Source organism: Aptenodytes patagonicus, chromosome 3 (assembly GCF_965638725.1).
Source record: "Aptenodytes patagonicus chromosome 3, bAptPat1.pri.cur, whole genome shotgun sequence".
Taxonomy (NCBI): Eukaryota; Metazoa; Chordata; class Aves; order Sphenisciformes; family Spheniscidae; genus Aptenodytes; species Aptenodytes patagonicus.
Window position 1 is genome coordinate 124,600,287 of NC_134951.1, and position 26,248 is coordinate 124,626,534.

The 26,248-nt window shown below is 42.9% G+C and overlaps 1 protein-coding gene across 1 annotated transcript in view; it reads right to left on the minus strand.

The window, feature by feature from the left end:
• Positions 1-499: 499 nt before the first annotated feature.
• Positions 500-26,248, minus strand: part of ISM1 (isthmin 1) — a 40,175-nt gene continuing 14,426 nt past the window's right edge. The window contains exons 3-7 of the mRNA XM_076335596.1: positions 17,670-17,906; positions 9,005-9,272; positions 5,802-5,945; positions 2,930-3,019; positions 500-1,264 (exon numbers count right to left, since the gene is read on the minus strand). Of these exons, the coding sequence (XP_076191711.1) occupies positions 747-1,264; positions 2,930-3,019; positions 5,802-5,945; positions 9,005-9,272; positions 17,670-17,906 (1,257 nt within the window). The 3' untranslated portion in view covers positions 500-746. The remainder of the gene's footprint in view (positions 1,265-2,929; positions 3,020-5,801; positions 5,946-9,004; positions 9,273-17,669; positions 17,907-26,248) is intronic.

A 26,248-nucleotide genomic window follows, 5' to 3' on the forward strand; every position in this document is an offset into this window, starting at 1 on the left:
CCCTGACAACTGTAGCTCCGTATCTGAGATGTCTCCAGGAGTGGGCTGTTTGTAACTCTTGCAGAACCACTGCATCGGGACTTTTTCTGCTCCGTAGGAAAACCACAGCTACGTCTCCCTGCAAGCCAGATGGACTGTGAAGACCTGAGCTAGAAGGTAACAGGAAGAATTCCAAGAAAAAATTGCTAGTAACTGTCTATATTCACTTTTGAGTATTACCCTTCCCAAAAAAATATTCTTCCTTTCTGAGATATGACTAGTCATGAAATCAATTATAGAGAAAACTGATGCAGTAGGTGCATTAATCTTGTAAACCATTCCCATATGGAAGAGTACATTCTTCAATCCTATTGTTTATAACAACTTTTAAATATGTGCCCTCCTCAGCTGGGGCCTGATGGTGATGGCAGCTGCCCCCCCCCCTCCCCCCACCTCACACTTATGTTACAGTTGGGGAATAAAATGAAATGCACATTATTAAAGGAACGTTATTGCAGTATAAAATCCTACCAGGACAAGTTTTATGTATGTCTGTATGTAAAAATAGGTGTGTGTGAGATAGAGAGATATGTGTTTATAAATTACACACACTATGAAAAATACTTATGTATTATATTACAACTATATACATTCATTAGAAAGAAACTGATCAACCCCTGTCAAGGAGACAATGCAGCAGCCGTTATCGGTTCTTTGGCATCCAGGAAACGAATGCTATTTTGTGTCTGAAGAGGAAGCAAATCTTCTCAGTATTCCCTTGCTTCTTGAAATTGCTTGTAGTAGTCTTCGTCTGAAGGGTTTTCTGTACACTTCTGCCCATTGTTCGGAGGCCGTGCTTCATTGTATCGGCTCCAGTCACCTTTGCATATAATCCAAGGCAGAATGTCCACTTTGTAATGGAGTTCTGCTGAGAATTCGATGCTGATCAGGTTTGGTGTACCTGCCCCTTTCCCTCTGGTAATCAGCTGCATGTTATCATCATAGCAGCAGTGCTGTGCTGCAAGCGTTGTGCTTTCCAAAGAGAGCATGGAGCGGATGCAGTATCGTGCAGTGGGCTTATAGATCTCCAGTTTTTCCTTCGGACCACTTGCATCTTTCCAGCGAAAGTTTTTCCTCTTAATTCGATCATAGATTTCAGCAGTGCTGTATGCAACTTCTCTGGGGTAGGAGCATGGGCAGCTGGGAAGATCATTGACCACTTTGTGCATATATTTCTTCAAGAACTCGCTTTTGCAGCTCATCCATCTTTCACAGCTATCAGTATCTGTTTAAGGGCAGGAAATGGAAACTTAAGATACATTATGCAGCATCCCAGTTCGTATGATCAGTGACAACAAATGAGTAAAGCCTAACTGTTCAGCACCAGTGCTTTGCTTAAGAAAGAAAGGGCAGTCAAAGCTTGCCTCCCTGCCTGCAATGTGTTAATGTGCTGTCTTGTCAGATAAAGAAATCCCACGTGTGGCTGGCTTTAGAGCCTCAGGCAGTGCCAGTCTGAATATTAGTGCAGCACCATGCCAGTAAGAATCTCTGACATTTCTTCTACCTGGCAAACTCTAATTAAGCTGCCCGTATCCCCAGGCAGCACAAGAGACACTATCATGGGTTTACAAGCGACAGAACTGAAATAGGGAAAGCACACTGATTTGATGCCAGTCTCCAGTTTAAACCCCTAGTCCAGACACCCACCTTGTAAGAATGGCAGATTCAGATGTTGAAGGATTAAGTTTCTCATGACGCTAGAAATACCAAGATCGCAAGCAAGGCCTGGATTACTTTTTCTGAAGCCCTACTTCAGTCTTTCTTTTAACTAACAAATACTTTTTTCTGTTTGGTCTCCATCTTCCCAAAGGGGTATTTCAAGCAGCTGTAGTTCAAACATGGAGACTGACATCTTAGCTGGCAAATGCAGCCAAAAGTGATTCAGATTCTAAAAGGGCATATGTGACATAATATCGGAGTGTCTGTACGTTAGGAGGATTTAATGGCACCAGAGTCATGACTCATAGCTGGGATTAAAGAGGTTTGTAGACTAGTAGCATATTTAATACTGGCACTTTATTATTTTGCAAGAGTCTTGGGAGAATCCAGTTAAACATCTCCTACCTAAAACATTATTTAAGGCATCTGTATCATGCTACGGGCTTTCAAAAAAACCCTGCACATCTTGCTCCACACTTACTTAACAGGACTCTGGAGTAAGGCAAAGACTGGGACCTAAAACTCTTAGAGCAAACATGCTTGCAAGGTATTTACTTAGTGATCTGTGTCCTGTTTTTCTATCTCCTTAAAGAGTCCTATCCCGCTGTCATTAACTATTGTGCTCTACCACCATAGGAGGGAGGTGCTGGATTACATTATTTATCCAATTAGTCCAGCATCCAGTGTCTAAGAGTTGCCACACTATGGTTTCACTGGAGGGATGAAATCAGAACATTATAGAGGTTGGGCTGACAGATTAGTATCAAGTCATGCCCCATAAATTGCTTTGGCTAGCCCCACTGCAGCACACGCAGTTATAAAAGCTATGCATGCTCATAGAAATCATTGTAATATTTTTTTAATGTGACAGCTGTACCTAAAATGCTTTTATAGTATCTTCCATTTGAGGCTATTTCAGCAAAATGCTAGTGTGTGATTTTTTTTCCCCTCCGTTAGTGTGGGGCCTTACAGCTCTTTTCTGAACTAGGACAGAGAATCACCATTTTATAATGGAAGAAGCACAGAAATTTGCTAAGACTTAAGAGGAGAAAGATTCTATGACAGAAGCAAGCTAAGGTTCAGATCATAAATGTAAGCAAGGTAATAAATGGCCATTATTACTGACATTTTTAATGGTAAACTCAAAATCTTGGTCCCGCAGTGAGACTCAAAACAGGAAAATCTAAGGAAGCCTCTTATCTATTACTGAAAGATTGACTAGGCTGCTTACCGACTTCAAACAGTTTGGTAGCGTTGAAGTCTTCACTTCCTGCAAGTAAGCTCACTTCTGTGGCAGCTGTCCGGAAGGTGTCTTCGATCCCTAAGACAAACACGTGTTAGTGGTGGTGGTGTTTTCCTACTAAAACACAACGCAATCAACTGCCTCCCTGCCATCCCCTCCTTCCCCAGTTCTGCAAGGTGCTTCCGTTTGGCAGGGAGGTAATCTGGAGTTGCTGCTGGAAGGAGTGTTCATTTAAAAGTATAATGACCAAGGAATCTGTGGTGTTAGGAAGATAAAGCATTATCTTAGCCCAAAGTTTTCAAGTTTTAGAGCTTAGATTATATTTAAGCAACAAACTGGTCAGTTATGAACCCAGTGCAGGGACAGCAGCGAGGGAACCAATTTTGTTCCTCCTCTTCCCGATGCAAGGCTTGCCAGCTTCTCCCAGGAATTCAGCTAGGAGCTTTGCACACACTTCACCAACAGCCTTTCTGTGACCAGCATCTTCTCCAGAGCATGTACCACAGATGACTGACAGGATAAAAACAAGTGTCCTAATGGAAGCTCTAAAGCCCTGGGTAAAATGGGATGTCTGAAGGAGACGGCCTTTGTGCCACTTTCTACAACAGAGCGACATGCCTGAAGACAGGTGGGTAAGTCCATATCCATATGTGGGACCATTTTTCAGGAAAGACGAGGAAGAATGACGCTATCACAAGAAGACTGGCGCTTGTTGGTCTCTCCCAGTGCTAGGGAGTTGAAAGGTGTAAGTAGGCGAGAGCTAAATAACCTCTCCAATCAATCCTGTCCCCCACCACCTATAGCAATCAAATAAAATATCGGGATCTTGAAATATCAGGATCTTCCAACAACCTCCAGTTAAGTGTTTGCTATCAGTAGAGAGAAACACGGATTGCCAGAAAATGTATTAATTGATCTTGCCAAAGTAAACATCCTTTCGTTGCTGCTTCAGTTTGGCCTACCTACCAGCCTGACGTTTCCCTAGTGTTTCTGTGCCGTGTAGCCTTCAAACAAATGTCTCTTCAAAGAAGCATTTGAACAGGTTTGGGTTTTTTTTTCCCCTCTCCATTGAATTAAAGACCTCCAAAGAGAGCAGAAAGCTCTTTAATATGTGATAACTATATAGTTAGTAATGAAGTCTGTTCACCATCCATCTTCTTGCCAATGAACTTTCTCCTGATCTCCTGAACCGGGGCGTAATAGTGGCTTGCAAAGCTTCAAAACAGCCTCAGGCAGCTTTTCAATAAAATTATCATAGGGTTTCACCTTAACTCCAGCAGTAGATGCAGAATAATAGATACCCAAGTACCCATTACAAGGCAGTAATTCAGTGCTGGAATTATAAGCAGCAGAAGCTGAGCTTTGCCCTTGTAATTTTAAAAATGCCAGCGCAGCCTCAAAGAGTGAATATATTTTGCTTGCTGATCGTTGGGGGTCTGTTATATGACATAATATATTCTTTCAAGTTTGCCACTGTTTGATACTAGCTGGTAATAAATACTGGAGAATATAACTGCGGGCTACATGCTTTCTTCTGGAATTAACCCCTTATTATTGAGGTTTTAGGATGTATGAGAGCATCCAGAAACATTTTTCTCCTGAACTGCCTAGCAGCCATTACCTTGCAATGGATGCACGCATCTATCTGCGAGTGGGAAACTTCTCTCCAACTCTCTCAGCGAGGCTCCCAAGTCTTCTCTCCAGCACTGCTGACGTTTCACTTCCCAGTAAAAAAACCTGACCTCCAGTTTAAGAATTTCTGCCGTTCTGAGTCATGAAGTAAACTTGGTGAAAAGCATACCACGCCAGCATGTATTTTTATTTCTCTCTGGTCTTGGGAAGTAACAAAATTGCACCTATCCCATGCATTGTGGCAACTACTGCATCACTGCATTACAAATGTGCCTAAATCCAAACACGCAGCAGCACTTAAAGAACATCACGGGAAAGTTTTCCACAGCCGCTTTAAATTTTTATGATGTGGGTTTGAGTGCTCAGCCCTGCTTTCACCAAAGCGAAAACTGCACGATGGTAAGGACACCCCCGTCACTGGCATTTAAATGTCAATGACTGTAGGCGGGTAGGAGCTAAGGTAAGGCTCCTTGGCCCTATTTTCTGAATACATTCAAGCCAAAACTGTACTTTCCTTCATCCCATTGCGCACAGCTGTTGCAGGACCAAACCTGCTGGTTTAGAATTCTCCAATTATCAAGCAACAGGTAATGAAACAGAGGTGACGTTTCCACCTTAAGATTGACTTCCTAGGACAGGAAATTGTGTAGCTTAATGCCCAATGAACCCAAAATCTCTGGAGTGACAGGCAAAGCAGGTATTTAAAGTATTTTTTTTCATATTAATACACATGGAGTCTTAAAGCAACTCTGTATACATTAGGCACAAAACCTAAAAGTCGTATAACTGGCGGGGGGAGCTATTTGTTCCCAACACAGGCATGCCCATTCACTGCACAGCAAAATATGAGCTCGCTGAGGTAACAGTCAGCACAGCTGTTTTGAAATTCTAAAATTAATACACATTTGTTTCAAGAGAGTAGATTACACCCTTTGGAATACAAAATGTACCGTGCACAAAAATGACTGCCGTAACCTAAAAAAAGCCTGTATTTGTCTTTTATGTCCCAGGGGATAGCAGACTGCATCTAGCAGCGTATTACTACTAGCAAAGAACCTGCCATTTCATAAATGGCCTTGAAAACCAGCGTGTCTCTTCCCGCCGAAACTCCTGCCTAGCCAGGGAACAAACGGGCCCTGGGCTTTGTGTAGAGGAGGGCTCTCCTCCCCGGCCTCGACCGCCTCTCCCCACTCCCCTCTGGCAGCAGTTCACGTGAACACGCTCACACCTGGGCAGTTGGGCCTGTCGCAGGTCCGTGACTCGGTGGCAGTGCAGGCGTACCCGCAGGACCTCGTCCGCTTCTGATTGCCACTCCCGCAGGTGACGCTACAAAGGGACCACGGGCTCCAGTCTCCCTCACCGTCAATATAATCTGCGTAAGAACAAAGATGAGGAAGGAAATGAAGAAACGAAACTCCTACTACCCAAAACTACTGTGTAGTGTTTTTTATTAAGGCGGCAAAACAAGAATGGAATCCAGATGTCTCTACCTGAAGCTCGGGCTAAATGCCAGGCGTAAGCCTGCTGTTTAAATGGTTTTCACACTTGATGCTCCTCGGGGAAATGCATGCAACATTATTTGAAAAAATATTTCCTTTCTCTTTTGACCTTTTGGCAGCTGACAATCCTCAGCTGCAAAGCTGGGTCATGAACTAACAGTACACATCTATTCCCATAATTTCCCTGTATATAGGAATATGTTTTGTGACCACAGACTAATCAGGCACAGGATAAATGAAGTGTTCTTTTTCTTCTTTTCAAAGCACACAGCAACAGCACCACAATACTCACTTAACTAGTTTGTAGGACACAATGAATGTTGGACTATGGGTCATGCGTGAAAATTGCAATTTTGATTTTCAGTCCCTTGAACAGGAAACAGATATTACAGGAATATTGCCATGAATATAGGGAACCACATATGCATCTTGCACCCAGAACAACATGCAATTTGTAGTGTTTCATGTGAATTATTACATCAAATCTGACTGTTTACTAGCAGGAACCTTCTGAAAACGAGACACGACTTTATTCTCTTCTGGTAGATAGCCAAAGGCAAATGATACCAAGTCTGCACCACCGTGGCTCGGTGCCACTGTAATCATCTAAACCCTTAGAACCGGTCTCCTTTGTTTGCTGAGTTAACTGTTGCACATCCCACCTTGTGAAGGCCACCAAATGGAGTCCGTGAACCAATCCCAGTTTTCTTGCCTTCCCACTGGCCTCCCCAGCTGAGTGTTGTCTCTCGCTAGGGAATGTCTGGCTTAATGGATTTCTCTGCAACCTACAGGAGATGTTTAACTGACCCTGTGATCATAACTTGCAGCCTTTGCTCATTTGGGTTAAACCAGCACTGGTAGCAAAGCAAAATCGGGTTTAGTGATGCTGAGCCAGCCCTGCTCTATAGCTATATGCTGAATGTTTATGTACAGGCAAGACACGGGGAGAGATCCCTGCCTGCATTGGCCTCTGTGCTACACGCAATTCCCGGCCCCCCCCCCCGCCATGCTGTCTGTGGGCTTCCTGAGCTGGTTAGTAGAACACGTAACTTGATTTGTACCATATGTAATGACTGACGACAACTCTGTGGGGTGCTATTAAACATTTATTGCCAGGAGAATGGGAAGGTTATATATCTCACTCGTAGCAAGCTGCCTAGATGCAAGTTCCTCGTGGCAGGGACCTTATGTGCTTTTCCTCCTTTTCTGCCGATCGGGAAGCCACCGCACTTGAATCAGGTGTCCATGGTGTGACGTGGGTGGGAACATGGCTACCGTCTGTGTGCAAAGACCCGCGATTCTGGGATTTGCCAACGGGCAGGCACTACAGCTGTCTGAAGAGGCATAAGACGTCTTAGGAAAATGTCATCTGCCCTCCCTCCCTGGCCCTGCCCTCCTTCCCTGCTCTTTTCCAACTCTGAATTTTTTTCTGCACATGGCTGGCGAGGAAGAGGGAGGGTGAGCAGGGGCAATGCTTGTCAAAGAGCCCGCCCTGGGAGGCCCAGGAAGGGCAGGCAGAGCCGTGTGGTGCTTTTTGGCGGGGGCAGGACGAGGGAGATGATAGAGCCGTGAAACATGTGAACGGGTCAATGGGTGGAACTAGCACAAAAGCCCCATACGGGCAGGATCCGCTGCTACATCCTCCTGGCCAAGGCCAATGGCACACGACATTTTAGGTTAGTCAGAAGGCCAGGAATCTTTTCCAATTAGTAGGGTGCTCTGGTGTACGGCAGAGAGCTCTAGGATAATTTTGAGGCCTAGCTACCCAGTGTTTATACTGCACTATGAAACACACAGTAATCCACTATTAAATATACGTTAGTTTTTCAGCTGGAGCTCAACCTGTTCTTCCTATTTTTATATTTGTAATTCTTATTTTTTTTCCGACCACAATTATTTGTGAAAGCAATTTTATTTTACCTAAATGAATAACTACCTCATACGTGAATTCTTGGCAATAAAGTGTGCCCACAAATAAATGCAGGTGCAAAAAAAAGGGATAGACTTTAATCTTCTGGCCACGAAATTTAATACATATGTATGTGTTTAAATACACCATTCCACGAAAAGTCTTTCTCAATTGTTAAGGCTCTAGGACTTAAAGTTAACCAAAACAGGGGAAAAATAAGACTGAATCAGTGCGTGACAGCCACTCTGCAGTATCTAGGGAAGGCAACAGAAGTGCCAGGGTAAAAGTACCGTGGCTTTGAACCCCTGCTCTAACTAAAAATGTTCTGTATTTACATACAACTCAAATCGAGAGGCTCTGAGCTACCTGTGGCACGTATTAGTTCACCTCCCTTGAGTCATTCCCATGCGGATAGTTACAGCCCGTTGGGGCAGTGAGTAACTGTAGCTCCTCTCTGTTTCTAGTTTCTGCAACTGCTTCATACAACAAGCTGAAAACAATTGTTTTCGCCATGACACATCTGGAAGAGAATTAAACACGCAAATACACAATGTTCCTGCTGCATATGCCACTCCCCACACATGCACCAACATAATTAATCTTATTTGTGTATCCACCAAATACTACCACGCTTTAGATCTTGCTTATTTATCCAATAATTATATTTTGGTTTCCAAACCACCACACGATTCTAAATTTGTACTTATCCTTACTCTAAAAATAAATATGAAACCTTATTTCCTTTGCTTTTAAAAAAAGTACACTTAGGACTAAAAAAAGGTCCTCTTATGGGATAACTGGTATGATTTTTAAGATTATAGACTTACTAGTGGAATGCAGCTACCACAGTACAGCTTGTGCATCTGCACAGATTTGTATTTAAAAGCTGACGAACAAAAGCCACATGTTGAAAAATTCTATTTTGCTTGGCCTACTTTCAGCGATGCCTCACCATTCTCATTTCCCCCAAACTCGTTTTTACAATCCCAGGATGCCCATAAGAGGCCTGGAACGCAAGCTTACCATACTCTGGCTGCTCCTTGGACTCAAATGTCCGGTGACTGGGTACATGACTATCCCACCCACCGAGAGGGTTTAGGAAGTTGCTGTCCTCAGTAGTGCTGTCATACTTGTAGTCCTGGTCACCGCTGCTCATGCGAGTCAAGGTGGAGGACCTCTGCCACCAGTTTCTCCAGTCAGGTGACGGGACCGGCCAGCTAGGCTTGCTGCTCTCTTTCTGCAGATCCTTGTCTGTCTCGGTGTCGGGGCCATCCACCACTTCAATGGTAACCTATGGGATTCAAAGTAGACCAGCCTGTCTGTCAGTATCTCCTCCTAGCCAGTGGGAAACCTTCTATACAGTGAAGACAAATGGCTGGTGCTGCCTTGCAAAGGGGCTGTGTAATACTGTAGGGTCCACGTGTTGTAAACCATATGCGGATTACTGAGCCCAGAGATATGCAGCGGCTGAGCGATTCCTTCTGCTACCTCTGCTGAATCAGACCTTGGAACAAAGGCTAGGAAAAATCCCACACAAAATCATAACCCATGGTGTGCCTAAAACCTTTGCAGGCCTTTGCTGAATTGCTGCCTTATGGGGAAAAGATGTTTAAACCCAAACATATATGACCAGGAAAAAGAAAACCGAATCTGTTAATCTAGTTACGCCGAGGCTGAATTTGAAGCAAGCATGAAGCACACCAGTGTGCAGGGCCTGTTCCAAGGACTTGGACTGACTCAAGACAGGGTTTTGTAAGTCCGCGAGTGCCAAGGTGCAAGACGCGGAGCCTGGGGTCTCCGCCAGGTTTGCCGCTGCCTTGCCCTCTAGCGGCAGCTCAGCCCATCCCCTTGCTCGGCCACCCCGCAGCACCAGCGTTTCCTTCACACAACGGCGTGGGCTGTCACCGCTGTGTGAAACCACGCTCTGCGGTGATGAGAGCCAGCGGCTCTTTCAACCATCGCCGAGTAAGTCACCTGCTGCTAAGCCCTCTGAAGCAGGTCCTCTTCCTGTGCTGGAGAGTATAATGATATACAACCCATTTACATATACAACCCTTCTACAGAAGCCCAGAGCCAAGATTCGAAGTTTGCTGCCCAATTCCCTCACGGACATCATGAATGTAAATATAATTCTGCACAGGAACAATCCTTGATTACTCCTTTTCTGTGCTGAACAATGTGTAATTACGAACCTCTTGGATAAATACTGTGTGTGCATATAGGTGGCTATTTAGGTAGAAATAGGAACTACCCATCAGAAACCTTGCCTCTACGAGTCATGCAAACATAGCGTGCCCACAGAGAAATCATGAAATGCTCTGATGCTTCACGCTAATGTGGTTCAGTGATTACACTGGACTGGCTAAACAGCCTTGATAAAGAAGTGACTATATCAGATATACCTATAATGTTTAATAGGTACGGAGCTATTCTTCGTGTCTTATAGATCTACCAAGCAGTCTTTCCAGACAGTACTCCATGAAAATCGGGTTGTGCAAAACCAGGAAAAACAGAGTAATGTACTATTATGCTAAAAGTCATTTACTCTACGGATTTGCATTTTGGATAAAAGGTTTAGTTTTATACAATGGTTATTAGTAAAATCACAAGACACACAAGAAAAAGAAAGAAAAGAGTGTCTGTGTTTCTTCAGCTACCTGTGATCCACAGCGGAGTGTGACATAGGAAGCAAAACAGAACTGCTGCCACAGCTTTGTAGCTGCAGACACGGCTGCACGGACAAGGCAATGCCCACAGGTCTTTTTTTGGAGAAAGGCGATTTTGCATCTATATCATGCTTTGCATTTGACCATAGACCAAGCCATTGCAATGAAACAACTTTGAGGCTACTAAGAAGCTCCACTGGGAGAAAGAGCAAGAGTGAGGGAAAGTGCAGTTGTCAGCCTAATAGCATCTTTACACAAGAGAGATTTTAGTCCCAGACTAAATACAGAATTGGAATGATTACTTCATTAAACCTCAGTTTCTACAGACCAAGAATTAAAATGGATTTCATAAGTTTGAAAACATCAGGGTTAGTTCAGGGATTCAAAACTGCTGCATCTATCCAAGCAAAACAGAGTTTTCACAATAAGTGAAAGGAAATAGCGTTACTGAGCGGCTAACACTGTGCACTGCCGGCCAGTCTCAGGGCTTTAGTACTGCCCACGTGAAAAATAGTATGACTCTAGCACTTTAGTGGCAAGTATTTTTAAGACCACATTAACTCCGTAAGCAATGACTCAGCAAAGTGAAACAAAAAACCAACTGACCAACCAACCAAACCCCTCTCATAGAAAAAGGCAGGGGGCACTTGATAATCATGCCATTTGCTTTGGAAATCTGTAGTTACATGACAGGGAATCAGCATGAACTCACATTATTTCAGCCAGGTACAGTCTGAAGAACCACAGGGATTTGATTTAAAATACCTATTCAGGACGCCAAGTCAGTTTAAGCAAAAGAGGGTTTGTAGGGACAGAGAAACTTCTGTTGAGCTGTGTGCTGCACCGGGGAAGAGAGGCAGGTGTAATGCACCAGCTTCCAGGGTCATAAGACCTCATCAGACCTCCAACCGCACTGCCACTAACTTACTTTCAAGACACATCTGTGCAATCAGATATCCCTCTTCGGTCTGTTTTTACTACCGAGGAGGCTTGCTACAAAGGCCTTTAAAATGAGTTTTCCAACACACAGCCTATTTAAAAAACGAACACAACAAAAAGCAAAATCCAATGTGGTAGACTGACACACACCTATATTCCTCTCGCTGCTGTTTTAAGCTTTGATTACCAACTTGTTTGTTTAACATGTGGCGTAAAAACCATAGAGTGAAAGAAATTCTATAAAGAAGCCTGGGATTGTCTGAACTGCCACTCTTGGAAGCTAAAAAAAGGACAGCTTCAGTCGACTCTAGTTTGTTTTCAGGGACTTGGCTATGCTCTGCCCAGCCCCCTTTAACACCTTCCATGGGCAAGGGAGGAAATCAGTGAGTAATCCATCCATCGTATGACCCAAAAGTTAGGGCAGAGGTGTGAGAAGAGGCTGCTGCTTCGGGTGAGCAATTGCTCCCCTGTCCCAGCCTAAAATTTTGAAAAATCAGCATTCACTGAATTCTTCCCAGTACTTACAGATAGACTTAACAACATTAGGCCACGACTATACATATACATGGTACATACACATGATACACAAACACGTATCTTGTTTGATCGGTTTCCATACTGGGGGTTGTTTATAAAAAGGAAAAAAGAAATCAGATCTAGAACTAGAGTCATTAAAAATGGGCATTTAAAGCAGCTCTGGAAAAGCTTTCATGCTGTATAACTATTCCAACGAAAACATGTTCTCTCAAAAATTAAAAAATAGACCTGGCTTAGTATTTCTATCTGGGAGACTGTTTTAGAGACTTCATTTTCTCTGATTTCTTCTTCCAGTGATTATCAAAACTGTAAAGATTATTTATTTTTTTCTCAAGCTTCCCAAAATGTCTGTGGTAACATGGTTCTTGTATAAATCCACAACCGTCTCCAGAAGTATCCAAACCTAAAATGAAGGCACTTCTTTTATGGTTGTGTGAGCTATAAATAAGGATGTTCCTCTAATAATTGTTAAAAACAATTGGCATAGGTACATTAAAACAACAGATTTGCAGTCAATTTCTAATGAAACAAATGTATCAAGCACAGATGTCTTGAGACACCAACATCCAATTTTCTCCTGGCTGAAAATACACAGAAGATAAATATTATCCCCGCCTGTTGGAGTGTACAAAAAGTTCTGTGTACTTCGTCCTGTTTACTGCGACAATGTTTCTGAATTCACTTCAATGGTGTAAACATTGCCCTAAGCAACTGCAAGAACTACATTTGCAATATTGTGCAAGCAGTGGATTCGAGACATTTCTATCCTCTGTTTCCTTCATGCAACTGATGCAAATTTGCAATGCAGAACTTGCCGTTCCGTAAAGGTGGATATGTGCAAGTCAGCAATGAGGTAACTGTAACGGCAGAACAGATATTAGTTCATTGTAAGACATTGAAATGGTAAATTTAGGTTTACACCACATAACAACTTCAGCTCAAATGGTATCAGCAGTGACAGCAATTTACTTCTGGTTACGTCGTGACAGCCCACTTTTAGAACAGTTTTCTGGACTTGATGAAAAGAAAAGTGAAGGACCCTCAAAATTTGCTGCGAGCAAAGATGACAATGTGACTCAAAACCTGAAATTTGTGTTTAATGTTGCCAATCCTACTTGCACTCTCTGATGGGCCTAACTGAACCCCAGAATTAAAAATCTGGTCTGAAACCTAGCTCTGAATTTTGCACTCTGCAGTGAGCTCTCGTTACACCATGACATGAAGAAATACGTGCAGAGGTAATAACAGCCCTGGTATTGAAAGTGGTTTAACCATGGCCCTCTGGTACCCTGCTCTGCCTAGACCAGTCTCTCTGGCTTGCTACGAGGACTAGCCAGTTCCCGGCACGGCTACGCCGTGCTTCCGGTGCTGCAGCTAGCTCAGCAAGCAGCATATTGACCGGGGAGATGGTCTTGGGAGCAGGGAGTTCTCCATGGTACAGACCCAGCCCAAGGACCAAGAAAATGAACACGTGCTCTCTGCTTTTCTGGGTCTTAGTTTAATGACAGGGGCAATTGCTTTGCTACTGCCTTAAACTCTTAAGCCTTAAAGGCATTACAAGAAATAAGCACTACCGGAGCCCTCCGGTTCTTACTGTGCTAGATTAGGCATGAGATGGTACTGGTCAGAGCTCAGTATTACAGATACCGCTGAGTTGTGACGACACCAAGAGGGTATTGCTTTCTGATGCAGTGAAACCAGCAGCTTCAAATGACAAATATAAATGCTACCTAAAAAATGCATCTAATAAAACGTGTTAAAAGTGACACGTGATATAGATGGAGTTGAAGGAAACGGTCACGGATGAACCTGGAGAAAAGTTGAAGTCTGCGGTTCTTATTTAAAAGCAGATCACACAGCCTTGTTTCGCTGTAGTTGCGTATGCTCCTAGAGTGGGTGGTTCTGTGTAGATGTTTTTTTAAGAGAAGGTAGAAACTGAATAGATATCAAAGAGAATAAATAAAGCTAACACGGCAGCACTGGAGCGGCATGACTGGTGGATATGGCCCACAGGCCTCATGCAAAATAACAAAGACAACACATCACCAAGCAGGCAGCATTAGCTTCTTCCAGCGTAAAATTGCTCCTATCAATGATTACCAATCCTGTGACTCAAAGCGAGGATAGTAATCACAACAGATTTAAACATATACTGACTTACTTCAGTTTTCCAGGGCACATCAACACATTTTTAGGACAGGAATCCTACCTAACTCTGCACAGTTTCTACTTGGAACTCGCCTCCTCGTCCAAAATGTTTAACACATCCATCGCAACAGGAACTCACCCAGCTGTGTTTCAGGTATACTGGTTGTGAAGCTTGATCAAGATTCAAGTTCTCTAAGAGCATCAATAGCAACAAAATGCCCTTGCCTGACAAACAGTAAGGAGTTTTCCCTTTTCTGCTCATTTGTCATGGTGTCGAGCACTGCTAGGAAAGCAGCAAAGCAGTGCGACGACAAGCGCACTACCTGTTACAGTACCCAACCCTGGGAAACCAGGACTAAAAAGAAAAGGGGAGGGAGAAGAGCAAGAGTTCAATTGCAAGTTGAAGCATCTGGCTCCAAACAGAGGATCGGCTGCAGAGAAGAGCTGAGAGGTTGTAGAAGGCTGGGTGGAACAGACGAGAAAAACCCATCACGAATGGAAAATAAGCAGGTTCCGATACACCTCCCACGTGACTTCATTCTGTTACTCAGGGGTAAGAACAATTCTGCCTTACTCCGAATACTAACCCTGCCCAACTACAAGGTCTGCATAGGCATTCCTCGGCTAGTTCATCAAACGAGTGCAAACCTACACGAAAGGGATTTTCCACTTGTGAAAGGAAATCCAAAGAAAATGTATGATCAGTTTTTGTACTCACCTTCTCGTCCAGAAGTCTTCCAGGCATTGACAGAATTGTTAAAATGACAAAAAAGAAGAAAACAAAATACCCCAAACCAAACAGCCAGCCTTTGCTCAACAGCAGCTACTGCAGTTACTCTCAAACAACCAGCGTGGAAGCAATGTTAAAGCATAAAATGTCCCTTGAAATGATGGGAGATTTTACAAGGCTAGAACGCCACAGAAAGACCAGTAAGCGTCGTCCTGGTCTTGCATGCAAAGAGTCAAATTGCATTTGGATTACTGCAGCTCCGACTGCTGTTTCTGAGGTTTTTCTAGAAGACAGTCCACTATACTTATATTTGGTTATCACCTGATAAGTACAGTAGTACCTGGGGACATGTTAATTTTCTGAATTCCTGTGACGGCGTTCTGATATCCACCACTTCCTCCCTGAAAGAACACACAACCAGGGCACGATACAGCAATTGCCATCTCACAGGAAACCAGAGAAGGAATGGCCGTAAAGAGAACTCACCGGAGTATCTTTTCGACCTGCTTTTTCAGGCTGAGTTTTATGTCTGTTTATTAGGTTTTTAAAATTTCCAGGTATAATTTCCCTTAAAAATGTTATTTTTGGTCTATGCAGGTTTGTACTAGTAGAAGGGAAAAGAAGTTGTGGGTCTTTGAGCAGTAAATGTGGCCATTGTGCTAGATTAACACACAGGCTTTTTTTCCCCTTTCCAACCTCACTGTCCTAGGAGGACTTTTAAATTAACACCCCCGGGGATTGTAATTTGCAGAGCCCGAAGCCATTGTGCAAAAGGATAAATGAGTATCGATTCTGCTCTCACCTGCCAGACAGCTGATGAGAAATTTGCAAGTCAACAGGTGTCATTATTTCCATTCAGGTCAGTACGGTACTGTTTAACGAGCAAGAATTCACTATAATCCTGTTTTTCCCGAAAGAGTAGGCCACCTTTTACAACCTTTAGGCAAAGAAATAAACTTTCATTGACACTGTAATGAATTAATGGGAGTTTTATCTCCATGAGGCCTAAGCTGCTGCAGGACTGTCAACCGGGAACTTAAAGCAGCTTTGTATATCCCTATTTATGCACCTAAGTAAGCAGACTAAACATAATGCAGAACTTAGGGAGCCTGTTTCTGAAAGAGCTGATCCTTGTGCACAAGAGCTCTGGGATTAACGTTGCCCAATGTTTTCCAGTTCACAGGACTAGGCTTCCCGGTTCTCAGAGTCCGGCAAAACTGCTGACATAGTTGGCTGACACGTTTCTAAGATCAGGTGGTGGAAAAAGAGGTCATAGCAGAAGCAGTTACTGTAAAGACAAGCCAGGGAAATGCTTCCATCTCATTTATCTATTCCCTGGGCCTAAATATTAAATGCTGTTACCAATCAGAGATGTTTTTTGTTTCCTCCTGTCCTCCTCCGCGGTTTACATACTGTTTGAACAATGATGTTACACTATCTACCTCATGCCACAATCTGGGGCCCCTATAACTCCTTCCTTCCCTTCCTAAGGCTTTCTGGAAGGCTTCTCCTAGCGTGAGGGATGTGTACAGTCACCACATGTTGAGCATGTTTACTACCTTGGCCCGTCAAGTAGTGGACCCGCACTTGATCCAAATCTGCTGGGCTTCTTAAGGTTGCAAGCCATCTATGACGTAAGAGACTGTCAACTTGGAGACAGCTTGTTCTTGCCCGATCATGTTGGTCTCTCACCAACAGATCTACGATATCTTTACGTGCGTACTTCTTAAACATATCAAAAGGATGGTAATTTTGTGGGCTGGGGGACTATAAGAAGCCAGGAATTAATTTAACCAGAAAACCAGTTCTATTAGTGTATTGTTTTTATAAGCACATCTTAGGCAGAACAACATTTCAATTTATTGTTTTGGTTGAAAAAGACTGCTTATTAATGCCAATTTTGCTTTAGGGCTCTGAATTAAAAACAAATCGCTCATTTTTTCCTCTTTCTAATCCTTGAAGTTTCAAGATGCAAGTGGCTTGTAAGAGGCCATTCCAAACCCAAGAACAGTTTGAGGAGTAACATACAACAAAGTTTCTTGCAGACAACTTTTTTCTACTCCAGGCAGCTGCTGCAGAAATTAACTTTAAGTCTCGGTTTCATACAGAGAACCACATTTGGAACTGAAACTTAAAGACTTGTTCTCTTATGACCTTTGGGGATGGCTGCATTTTATAATAGCATACCGAAGGAGAATCTGTTCACAAACAAATTTTGAAACAGCGAATTGAAAACAGGATTTAAAATACCCATTTAATATCAACGAAGAGAACATGTTCTAAAATGGCAACAGCAAAGAGGGCTTAATATCATAATATAGGTCTACACTGATACCCACACTTATGCAATCTACACTATCCAAAGAGAAATTCAGAAAAAAATTGAAATCTGTGCATTCACTTAATAAAAAAATTTTTCTATTCTATTCTATTCTATTCTATTCTATTCTATTCTATTCTATTCTATTCTATTCTATTCTATTCTTATAATATTATTATTATATTATATTATATTACATTATATACATTCCTCTCGGTGCTACTGGTAGAGACAGGGTGTTCTGACTGGATGTCATGGAAACCAGGCTGACAGTTCTCTTGGTTCAGTAAAATAGTTTTGTGTAGCTCATAAAAAAAAAAAAAAAATCACGTTAGCATAAATTTGTACCTGAATGTTGGGATTCTGCCCATTAATATCTGCTTTTGACAGGTCAGGGAAGTTTGGGAGATCCAGGAGGAAAGATCTGGGTCCATCTCTTTGCAAGGACGTATGCCCGTTTTCCTGCCTGAATCGCTGCTTAGGGAACGGCCGGTGGGCAGCCTGGAGATCAGGGTATTCTCTTCTGTCCTCGGGGTTCAGGGTGAAGCTGTCTTCAGGAGAACGGTCATCTGCAGTGAGTGTGTTCTGGGGAAAAAAGCAACGCACTATAACAACTGAGAGAGTGTGCAGTCCTGCCAGCGTCCCCGTCTCCAGCTTCCTGCCAATGACGGCTGCAGAGTGCATACAGAAATCCTTACAGCACGCAGACCCACGGCTCGTTACTGAAACACACGGGATTTGTGACTGGTATTTTCTAGGGTGCTCATGAGCTTGGCATCTGACTCTCACTGAAATATACTTAGTTACAGCGGTGCAAATCCGTAACCAGCTGACGCAAGCTAAAACTGGGTCAGACTTGGGCGCTTAGCTCTTTCAGGTTCCTGTAACATTCCAGCCTTGCAGTGAGCACCTACACACTGACACAAGCATCTAACTTGTAGCAAATGGGGAAACATGAAGCTCTGAAGCAACCCCTGGGAAATCAAATTACATCACATTAAATGTGTCCCTAAAATGGTGAAAGGTATCTTTATTACAAATCGGTTTAGTTTGCTTTGTTCCAAAGTGGAGCAAAAACGCTGGCTGCCAAGTGCATGTTGAAATTTCTGGTATTAAAAGATCCTACCGCTGAACTGGCACCCTCCCCCTCTCTCTCCTCAGTCTGCAACGACTTCCATCTCGTTGTCTGTGTTCCTCACCCAGTGGCTCTGGTCTTGAACATCTGAACCTTCCTTCCTCTGGGATCTCATTTTCATGTCTGCCTAATGGTGGGATTGAATTTCACCAAGTTGTGGGTCAGCGGTTAATGCTTTTGTTATTGTTGAGCGTACTTTCGGGTTTTGTAGTATATTGCAGCAGGCTGCCTTCGAACCAGTAGCACTGCTGCCACTGCCTTTGACCTCACCAAGGAGGTACATTTAGTATCAAAACACTCGCTCCCTGGGTTAGGACTGGCCTGGGGACTCGGGGAAAAAACCCGCAGAGAAGTCCAATCTTCTTATGGCTACAAAAAATGTGTGGGGCAGATTCAGCACAGGTTTTGCTTTTGACTCAGCTGAAAAACTTTAGGCTTGAGGTCTTAGTATGACTGCCCGGGGAGCTTTTATTTTCAGTTCATAAAGAGACAGCAAGCATGGAGAGGGTAAATGTTAAAGACCTATCTTTTAAAACAAGCACAATTAAAGTGGAATGGCCACATGTGGTTCTGGCTCCACTGAAGCATATTTTTGCCAGCATTTCTGGTTAAACGCAATCTCCATCCAGCTCCCCTGGCTCAAATTAAGCTAGCATACCTTTTGTTAAGCTCTCAGATAGATATGCCTTTCTTTTCCAATGCCTTTTCTTTTATTATTTCGTGTTTATTTGCTTAGAAGGTTCTAAATTGAGTTTTGAAGAGATTTTACCATAAAATCTGTGCTCATTACAGGAAAATATTCAGTGAGTTAAATAAACCAAGATTTAAGAGTTAAGCTGGGACTAAGTGAAATCATCTCAAGCGAAAACTTAAGGTGGTTCTCTCCTCTCCCCTTCTTGCTGCGCTGCGTTTGTAAAGAGCAAAATCAGATTTAGCAGAACTAACGTTGTCTTGCTATTTTCACGATCAGAACGGTTACACTCTGAAAGTGCCAAAAAGGTATGATACGTCTATCTACGGCACAGATGCGAAAAGTTCATTCCGAGTTAGTGCACGTGTGCAGTGCTAAAAAGGTACGTGCTCCTGACACTCTGTATTGCTTGAAGGCTGAAACAAGAACGCTCCTCGTTGTTGAAGACCAGGCAGGACTTTCAGATGCCTTTGGTGGGCCACCCATTAACACACCCCTTATTCAATATAAAGTAGAAAGCAAATCACACAGCAGCAAGCTCTGGGAAACAAAACTGAGGGCCACTCGTCTAACTTTAGGTTCCGTACCCATGTGCTAGTGCTTTAACTTATCAAACAGAATTTAACGGCAAACTTCTCGGCGCATGAGGATTAAATGGCGTCTCAGTTATGTCTGACTAACAACAAGGTGTAATTGTCCTGTTATTAAATTACTTCAGACAGGAACCAAAAAAGAATGTGGTACTTAACTACTTTTTTCTGGGGTATCAGGCCCATAATCTTACCTTTATTAAAAATAAAGTGAGATTTTATTAAAAAATAATAAAATTCTCACATACAATTTCATACCTTCCCTATCTGCTTCCCACTTCAGGAGCGTCTTGATTCTCCACATTAACATACCATACAGCTAGATCTGGCCAAGGACTTTAGAGACCTACATTTAATTCTCTGATAAGACTCGCTGTGTGATCTTGGCAGGTCGTGGTCTCTCTGTGCCTTGGTGGGGATAACAGCACTTCCCTTCCTCACTGTGATGTTTGCGGGGAGCTCAGCAACTACAATAATAAGGGCTATATAAAAAGTTTTTAATAGTGTCAGACAGATGGAATATCACATGGAGTTAGTTAGAAAATTGTCATGGTGAAGTAATGACATCAGGCTGATCGGGCCCACTACCAAGCTGCTTGGGGCAGGGACTGTCATTAATTACAGGCTGAAGGAGTTGGGGTTGTTTAACGTTAAAAAGGAAAATGGACGGGGACATGATAACTGTCCTATACCAAAGGCTGCTGCAGCGAGGAAGGGGATGGACCACTCCGCTTGCTCAGGGTGGACATGACCAGAAGACTCCGGTTCAACGTTAGGTACACATTTCTGATGGCAGTGACAGCCAAGCTCCAGAGCAGACTTTGGGGGGGGGGAGGGGGAACGTGGAGTTTGTCTTTAAGAGCAGGGTTGACTAATGCCTGGCAGGAATGACACAGGTTAAATACTGTGTCCTCTGCCTAAAAGCAGTGTTATCTCTTGCAGTCCCTTTCATGCTAGGACAAGCCCTCGCTGTCCCTCCTTGGGGCTTCTCTGTCATGCTGCAACATAAGCCAACAGAAGTGCTCGATATACACGATCGTTTCAGTTATCTGCTCATAGTACCATGAGCGAAAGACCATTTGTTTCCAGTTACTAAAATGAATAGAATGCCTATTTTTTGGGGGTAGATAATTCTTGGTCTAGTGTCTAAGCTGATTTGCAGTGATTAGAAATGTGTATTTCTGGTAAAAAGATAAGAGGCTGCCATCCCTAAAAAGTGAGCTTAAACTGCATGTGAAGAGAAGAATATGGGCTCACTCTGTTCTACTGCACTAACTCAGGCAAAGGATCTTCCAAGGCCAACCGAGCAGGAAAAAGTGTGTCCTTACTGCAATGCCAGCATCCTTTCTGAAGAAAACAGGGTTTGTGTTCCAAAGCTAATAGATGAAATCTAATTTCTTTTTTTGCAGGGCGAGATACTCTTCTTATTTCTACGTTATTTTGCATGTTTATACTTCACACTCTTTATTTTTAGGTGTACACAGTTTGTATTCCCGATTGCTTTTGGGAAAGCAGTGTTGCTTGCCTTCCTTTAAAACCTATGTCACTTCATTCTGAACTACTGACTCAGTTTCTTTGAAGTTACGACATTTCTAATTCAGGCACATTGGTTTCTTACTCAAATGATGCATCTGCTCTAAATATTTTAAGATAAATCGCTTTTTTCCCTTCATTTAACAGGATTATTCACAACTTTTAAGCTTTCCATTAAGATGATTTTGAGGGGTTACTCATGCTTGCTGTCAGCTACAGTTCTGCTGCCCCACGGGATCAGATATTTATAGAAGTTCCTAATACAAAAACAGCTTAGGATTGCTGAGTGTTCTAAGTGTGGACAGTCTATAAGGGCAGGAACACATTATTCATAGCTGTGTGACAAGGCAACAAAATAAACCCTAGAGAGAGAGAGAATCTGCCGTATTGTTTGTATTACAGAATAACACACCTCGCCACACCCATCACCGAAAAAGGGAGGGCAATGGTTCAGTACATATCAACGACTTTGTGTCCATCTATAAAGCAGAGAAGAAGAGCAATTCAGAGGGATTTTGTGAGGGTAACTTTAAATGTCGGTGATGCAGGCGGGACTTGCACCACGGCAGGGTTTAAGGCATCAAGAGACAACCCTGCGTGCAGGAAAAATTTCCTACCTGATCCTGCGGTTTAACTTTTCAGTAATCAAATGGGTATTTTAACTCCCTCCACTGCCTTCCTATTTTGTTTCTCCCTCTGTCACGTTAGGCATTAGCTGCAGGGAAGTGCACCGTTTCTCTTCCCCACAAAGAAGTTAAACAGAAATGGGAACTTGTAAAAATACCAAACTAGGGAAGAAGGGAATTTCTCTGCATTTTTAGCAAGTGAGGAATCCATCTCCCTCCTCTCTTCCTTATTTTAATCCCATTTCCAGTTCTGGAAAAACAACCAAGACAGAGAATGAGTGAGGAATGACTGGAGCTACAGAAACTATTCTGGAGCAGCTGCTCTTTCTCTGTCCTTCGTATTTCTTACCTTCCTTCATTCCCTCCCCACTTGCCAAACTAAGGGCCCATTTGCAAGCACTGCTAATTATGGAGTTGAAAGAATTTGGGAAAACTGATGCAACTTATATCCCTAACAGCTCCCAGACAGCAAGGGAATCTATTACTAAATCCCTGCTGCAGCTACATTGCTTTTTTATTTCTTGTATACTCCTTTGAAATATCTTGTAAAATGATCTTGACAAGAGGTCTTGAATTGAAACCCGACAGTCTGTCAATGCACTTTCATGATGCACCTGTACAGCATCTTCAACCACCAGGAACAAGGAACGTTTATTTATTAGGAAACTTCACAGACGCTATAAAAGATTATATTGCTATCAGAGACAAAATGAGGCCTGGGGCCTTCACAGAAAACCATTATAGCCATTAGGACTGGTTTCATTTCCCACCTGCCTAAACAGATTGTTTTGATTTTGAAGGCTGTCGTGTGTTTCCAGGTTAGTGCTAAATGATCACTTTAAAATTAACCGGTCTGGGGAGGCTGAGTAACACACCAGGATACTACATGAGACTTTCACCTCTGCAGATCCAAGATCTGTAATGAACTCGGGTGATCTAATTCCTGGGTTTTATTTATTTTTCTGTCTATCATGAGTATAAGCAGCACAGGACCTAGCCGGAAGAGGTATGAGGACAGTGTTAGGTAAGCAGACAGTGAAGTTAACAGCTGAAAAGCATTACCAAGGATACATGGAGAAAAATTTCTTTTACGATTAATGCCACATACAGTCCAGGCAGTCAGAAGACCCTTGTTCTGTTCTTAGCTCTGTCTTGGCTTTCTCATTTAACAGGCAAATCACTTGGGCTCATATTTAATTTCTGGGTGACTAGCTGAAAGCATGCGGTGGTACTGAGCCCCACAGCTCCGGTTCACTCCAAGGAGTCACTGACGGTTCGTATTTCTGGAAGAAGTCAGACCAGGAGGCTGTCACATCAACCACTCAGTTACCGAGACACTCTCATTTTTTCTTAAAATGTGCTTGTCCCTCACGTTGACATATATCAATGACGTGAAAGGCCTTACTTATCTTTAGAAAGCCACATGAATTAATTGTTGCAATAATTAATAGCACGTTTTAGATAATCGCTGTTCATAAATAATTTAAAATAGACTACACTGGCTTGCATGTACATAATCGCTTTCACTAAGGGGCTCCAAAACAGAGCATCTGCTTTAAACATTGTGTAAATAGAAGATGAATCACTGATTACAGTTGGTAATAAAAAAAAAACCAACAAACCAAAAGAAGAGTGCTGTTTACCAGGGTCTATTTTTTAATAATTCTCTATTTAGCCCAGCAAAATTAGTAAAATGACATTGTATCCAGTTCTTTCTAACTTGCAGTACATCTGCATGGATGACTAAGTGGCTATGCAAAGACCAAAGCCAGTCACCCCACAGGGTACTGCTATGGGACACATTAGCTTCAAGGGCTGTGCGGCTCTTGAAGTGATTTTCTTTCTGTGGAGAATAAGATGGAGTCGCAAATACCGTTGCAATTAGGACAGCAGAAATTCAGACTAGACATGTCGATCCGCAGTCACTGTTGGAGCAGAGGTCTTCTATAGAAAGCTTAAAGGTTGGGTGCCAGTGGCAGCACAGTTAGGCAGTGAGGTGCTTGGGACGCCCAAGTACATACCCAGCCCACCACAGCTGATTTTCTGGTGTATGCCGGAATAGCTCTCAAGAGCCGCGTAGAGCAGAAGTGAAATCTCAAAGCAGCTGGGCATATTTATCTCAGAATTACAGCTTCTGGATTTTAGGGTTTTTGCACTAAAAACTTCTAGCCCTCATAGTTACACAGAAAATCTTGAGCACTGAACATGTAGCCAGGACTTATGTTATGACTGCAGAGATCCTAGGGTGGGAGTGTTGAGGCCCCCTTCATGTCTAAGGTCTAGTAAGTCCCAGACGACTCTTTCGAGGCACGTGGCCAACACTACGACAGCACCCTCCGCAGCAGAGGAAAAGGCTGTTGCCTAGTTGAACCATCTGAACTGATACATCCTAAGTGCCGGAGCAGCCCTACCACTGCTCCTCCCCAGCTGAGCCTGTTTATTCACTTGCGGTCGTCAAGCTTTGGTCCATCCTTCGTTCAGAGTCTGGTTGGGAGTTTCTCTCACCAAGCTCCCTGTCTCTTCCACACAGTCAGTAAACAGTGGGTGCGCATCTGAACTGCTCTGGCAGACAATATGTTTTCCTCAGAGCTTAAGGAGAAAACCAACCATATTACACTCGGATCTGGCAACCTTTTGCTACATGTTGTGGACACACGTTTCACAGCACAGCTATTTTTTTATGCTCTGTTGTTTGCTTGTATTTCATGTTTTCCTTCAGCTGGAAAATACGAACTGTATGGTTCAGCTTGGAGGTGAAGAACTGCCAGTTTGTATAAACACTCTGATAATAAAAAGGCCTTGGTGGTGATTACAGTTCAATGTCTGCTGGAAAAAACAGAGGCCCTTCAGCAAATTTTCTAACATGGTACACACTGGTGCTTTGTTCTTCAGCAGATACTCAGCCATCCATGGGACGGCCAAGCGCACAGAATTAAAATTGTGTAGGGCTTTGACAGATGTTCAGTGCCAAGTTCTCCTTGCAGTTAACAGATATTTTCAGTTGCCTAAGCTGGTGGTGAACATTCAGTTGTTCTTCACGACTCTGAAGATCTTCCCCGTAATCACTGCCTGGCTGGAGCTCTCCATACAGGACGCATTGATTTAGGCAATTGAACAGGCAAATGTACAACTGAAGAGTAGCCCAACTATTCCACTCCAATAACCTGTGGTGCCAAAATGCAAATTCTTTCAAAGTTCCAATTCTTTGTAGGCTTTATTAAATACTTGTATAAAATCTGTAGTATAATAAAGCTTTAAATAGAATCCATTTATGCCATGGCTCAATTTAATTGAACGAGTCTAATCTCACCCATCGTTTGAAATCTGCATCATCATTTACACATCAGATTCCAACAGAACGGGAAAATCTGCCTTAAGCTGCAATCTAACCCACAAAAGCAACGGAAATCCAGAATATTAATCTTTTTTGTACACAACTTTTTGGTCAGGCTTTGCAGGCGAGCACACACAAAGTCAGTGTAAATGAAAGAGAACAAACATACATCCGAAATTATTTTCATGGGTTTTAAAGTAGGTCCTTTTGCAAGTTTATTCCACTAAATCACTACGGCTAGGATTTCACTAGGTGAACCAGCTTTAATAAACGAAGTTTTCATCTCTCCCTAGCCAAAAAGTAACCTTACTTGAAACTTTTTCAATTTTCAAAGCTGCCTTCAGCTGTTAGTTTCCAAGAAACAGCTATTCCCAGCCTCTGCGTCTCCCTCTCATATGCCACTGCATATCTACCCTATGCTTTCAAAAGTGTCTATGACTCTGGCTGTGTTAGCTGGCAGATGTTTTTAGAGACTAGAAAGTGTTTAGTCCCTGTGGACCAAAAGTTACATGATGACTTCATCACATAAGCAAAAGCTAATAACGGGAAAGCAAGAAAGCAGACAAGTGTTATATTCCAAAAACATGATGTTTCCTGTGCTTCTGGCAATATTACTTCTGTGCCTGAAAAAAGGCAAATCACTTGAGTCTTGATGCTCAAAACATGCACACCATCGAATCACTGCGAGATAATTTACTTGACCCTCCCTTAGCTGCCTTCCCCACCAATACTCGTTTTTCTTGTGATGGAAGTTAGAGGGTGAAGGCAGAGGAAAGGCAGTGTTTGTCTGCATTCAATATCTACGCACCAACTATATGCCTCACAACACTCTCTGGAAGGGCTTGTTACTACACCCAGGAGTTTACAGCAAAACAGCAGCAGAAATCTGAGCGGCTGCCTCAGGACCACGCACCTCTGCTCCTGCAGAGAAGTACTCTTTCAAGCCCGCGCGTACACTTTTCCCCTCTCCATTTAGAAAACTTTGGAGACTGATACACGAGCGACTGGAAGTCATTAG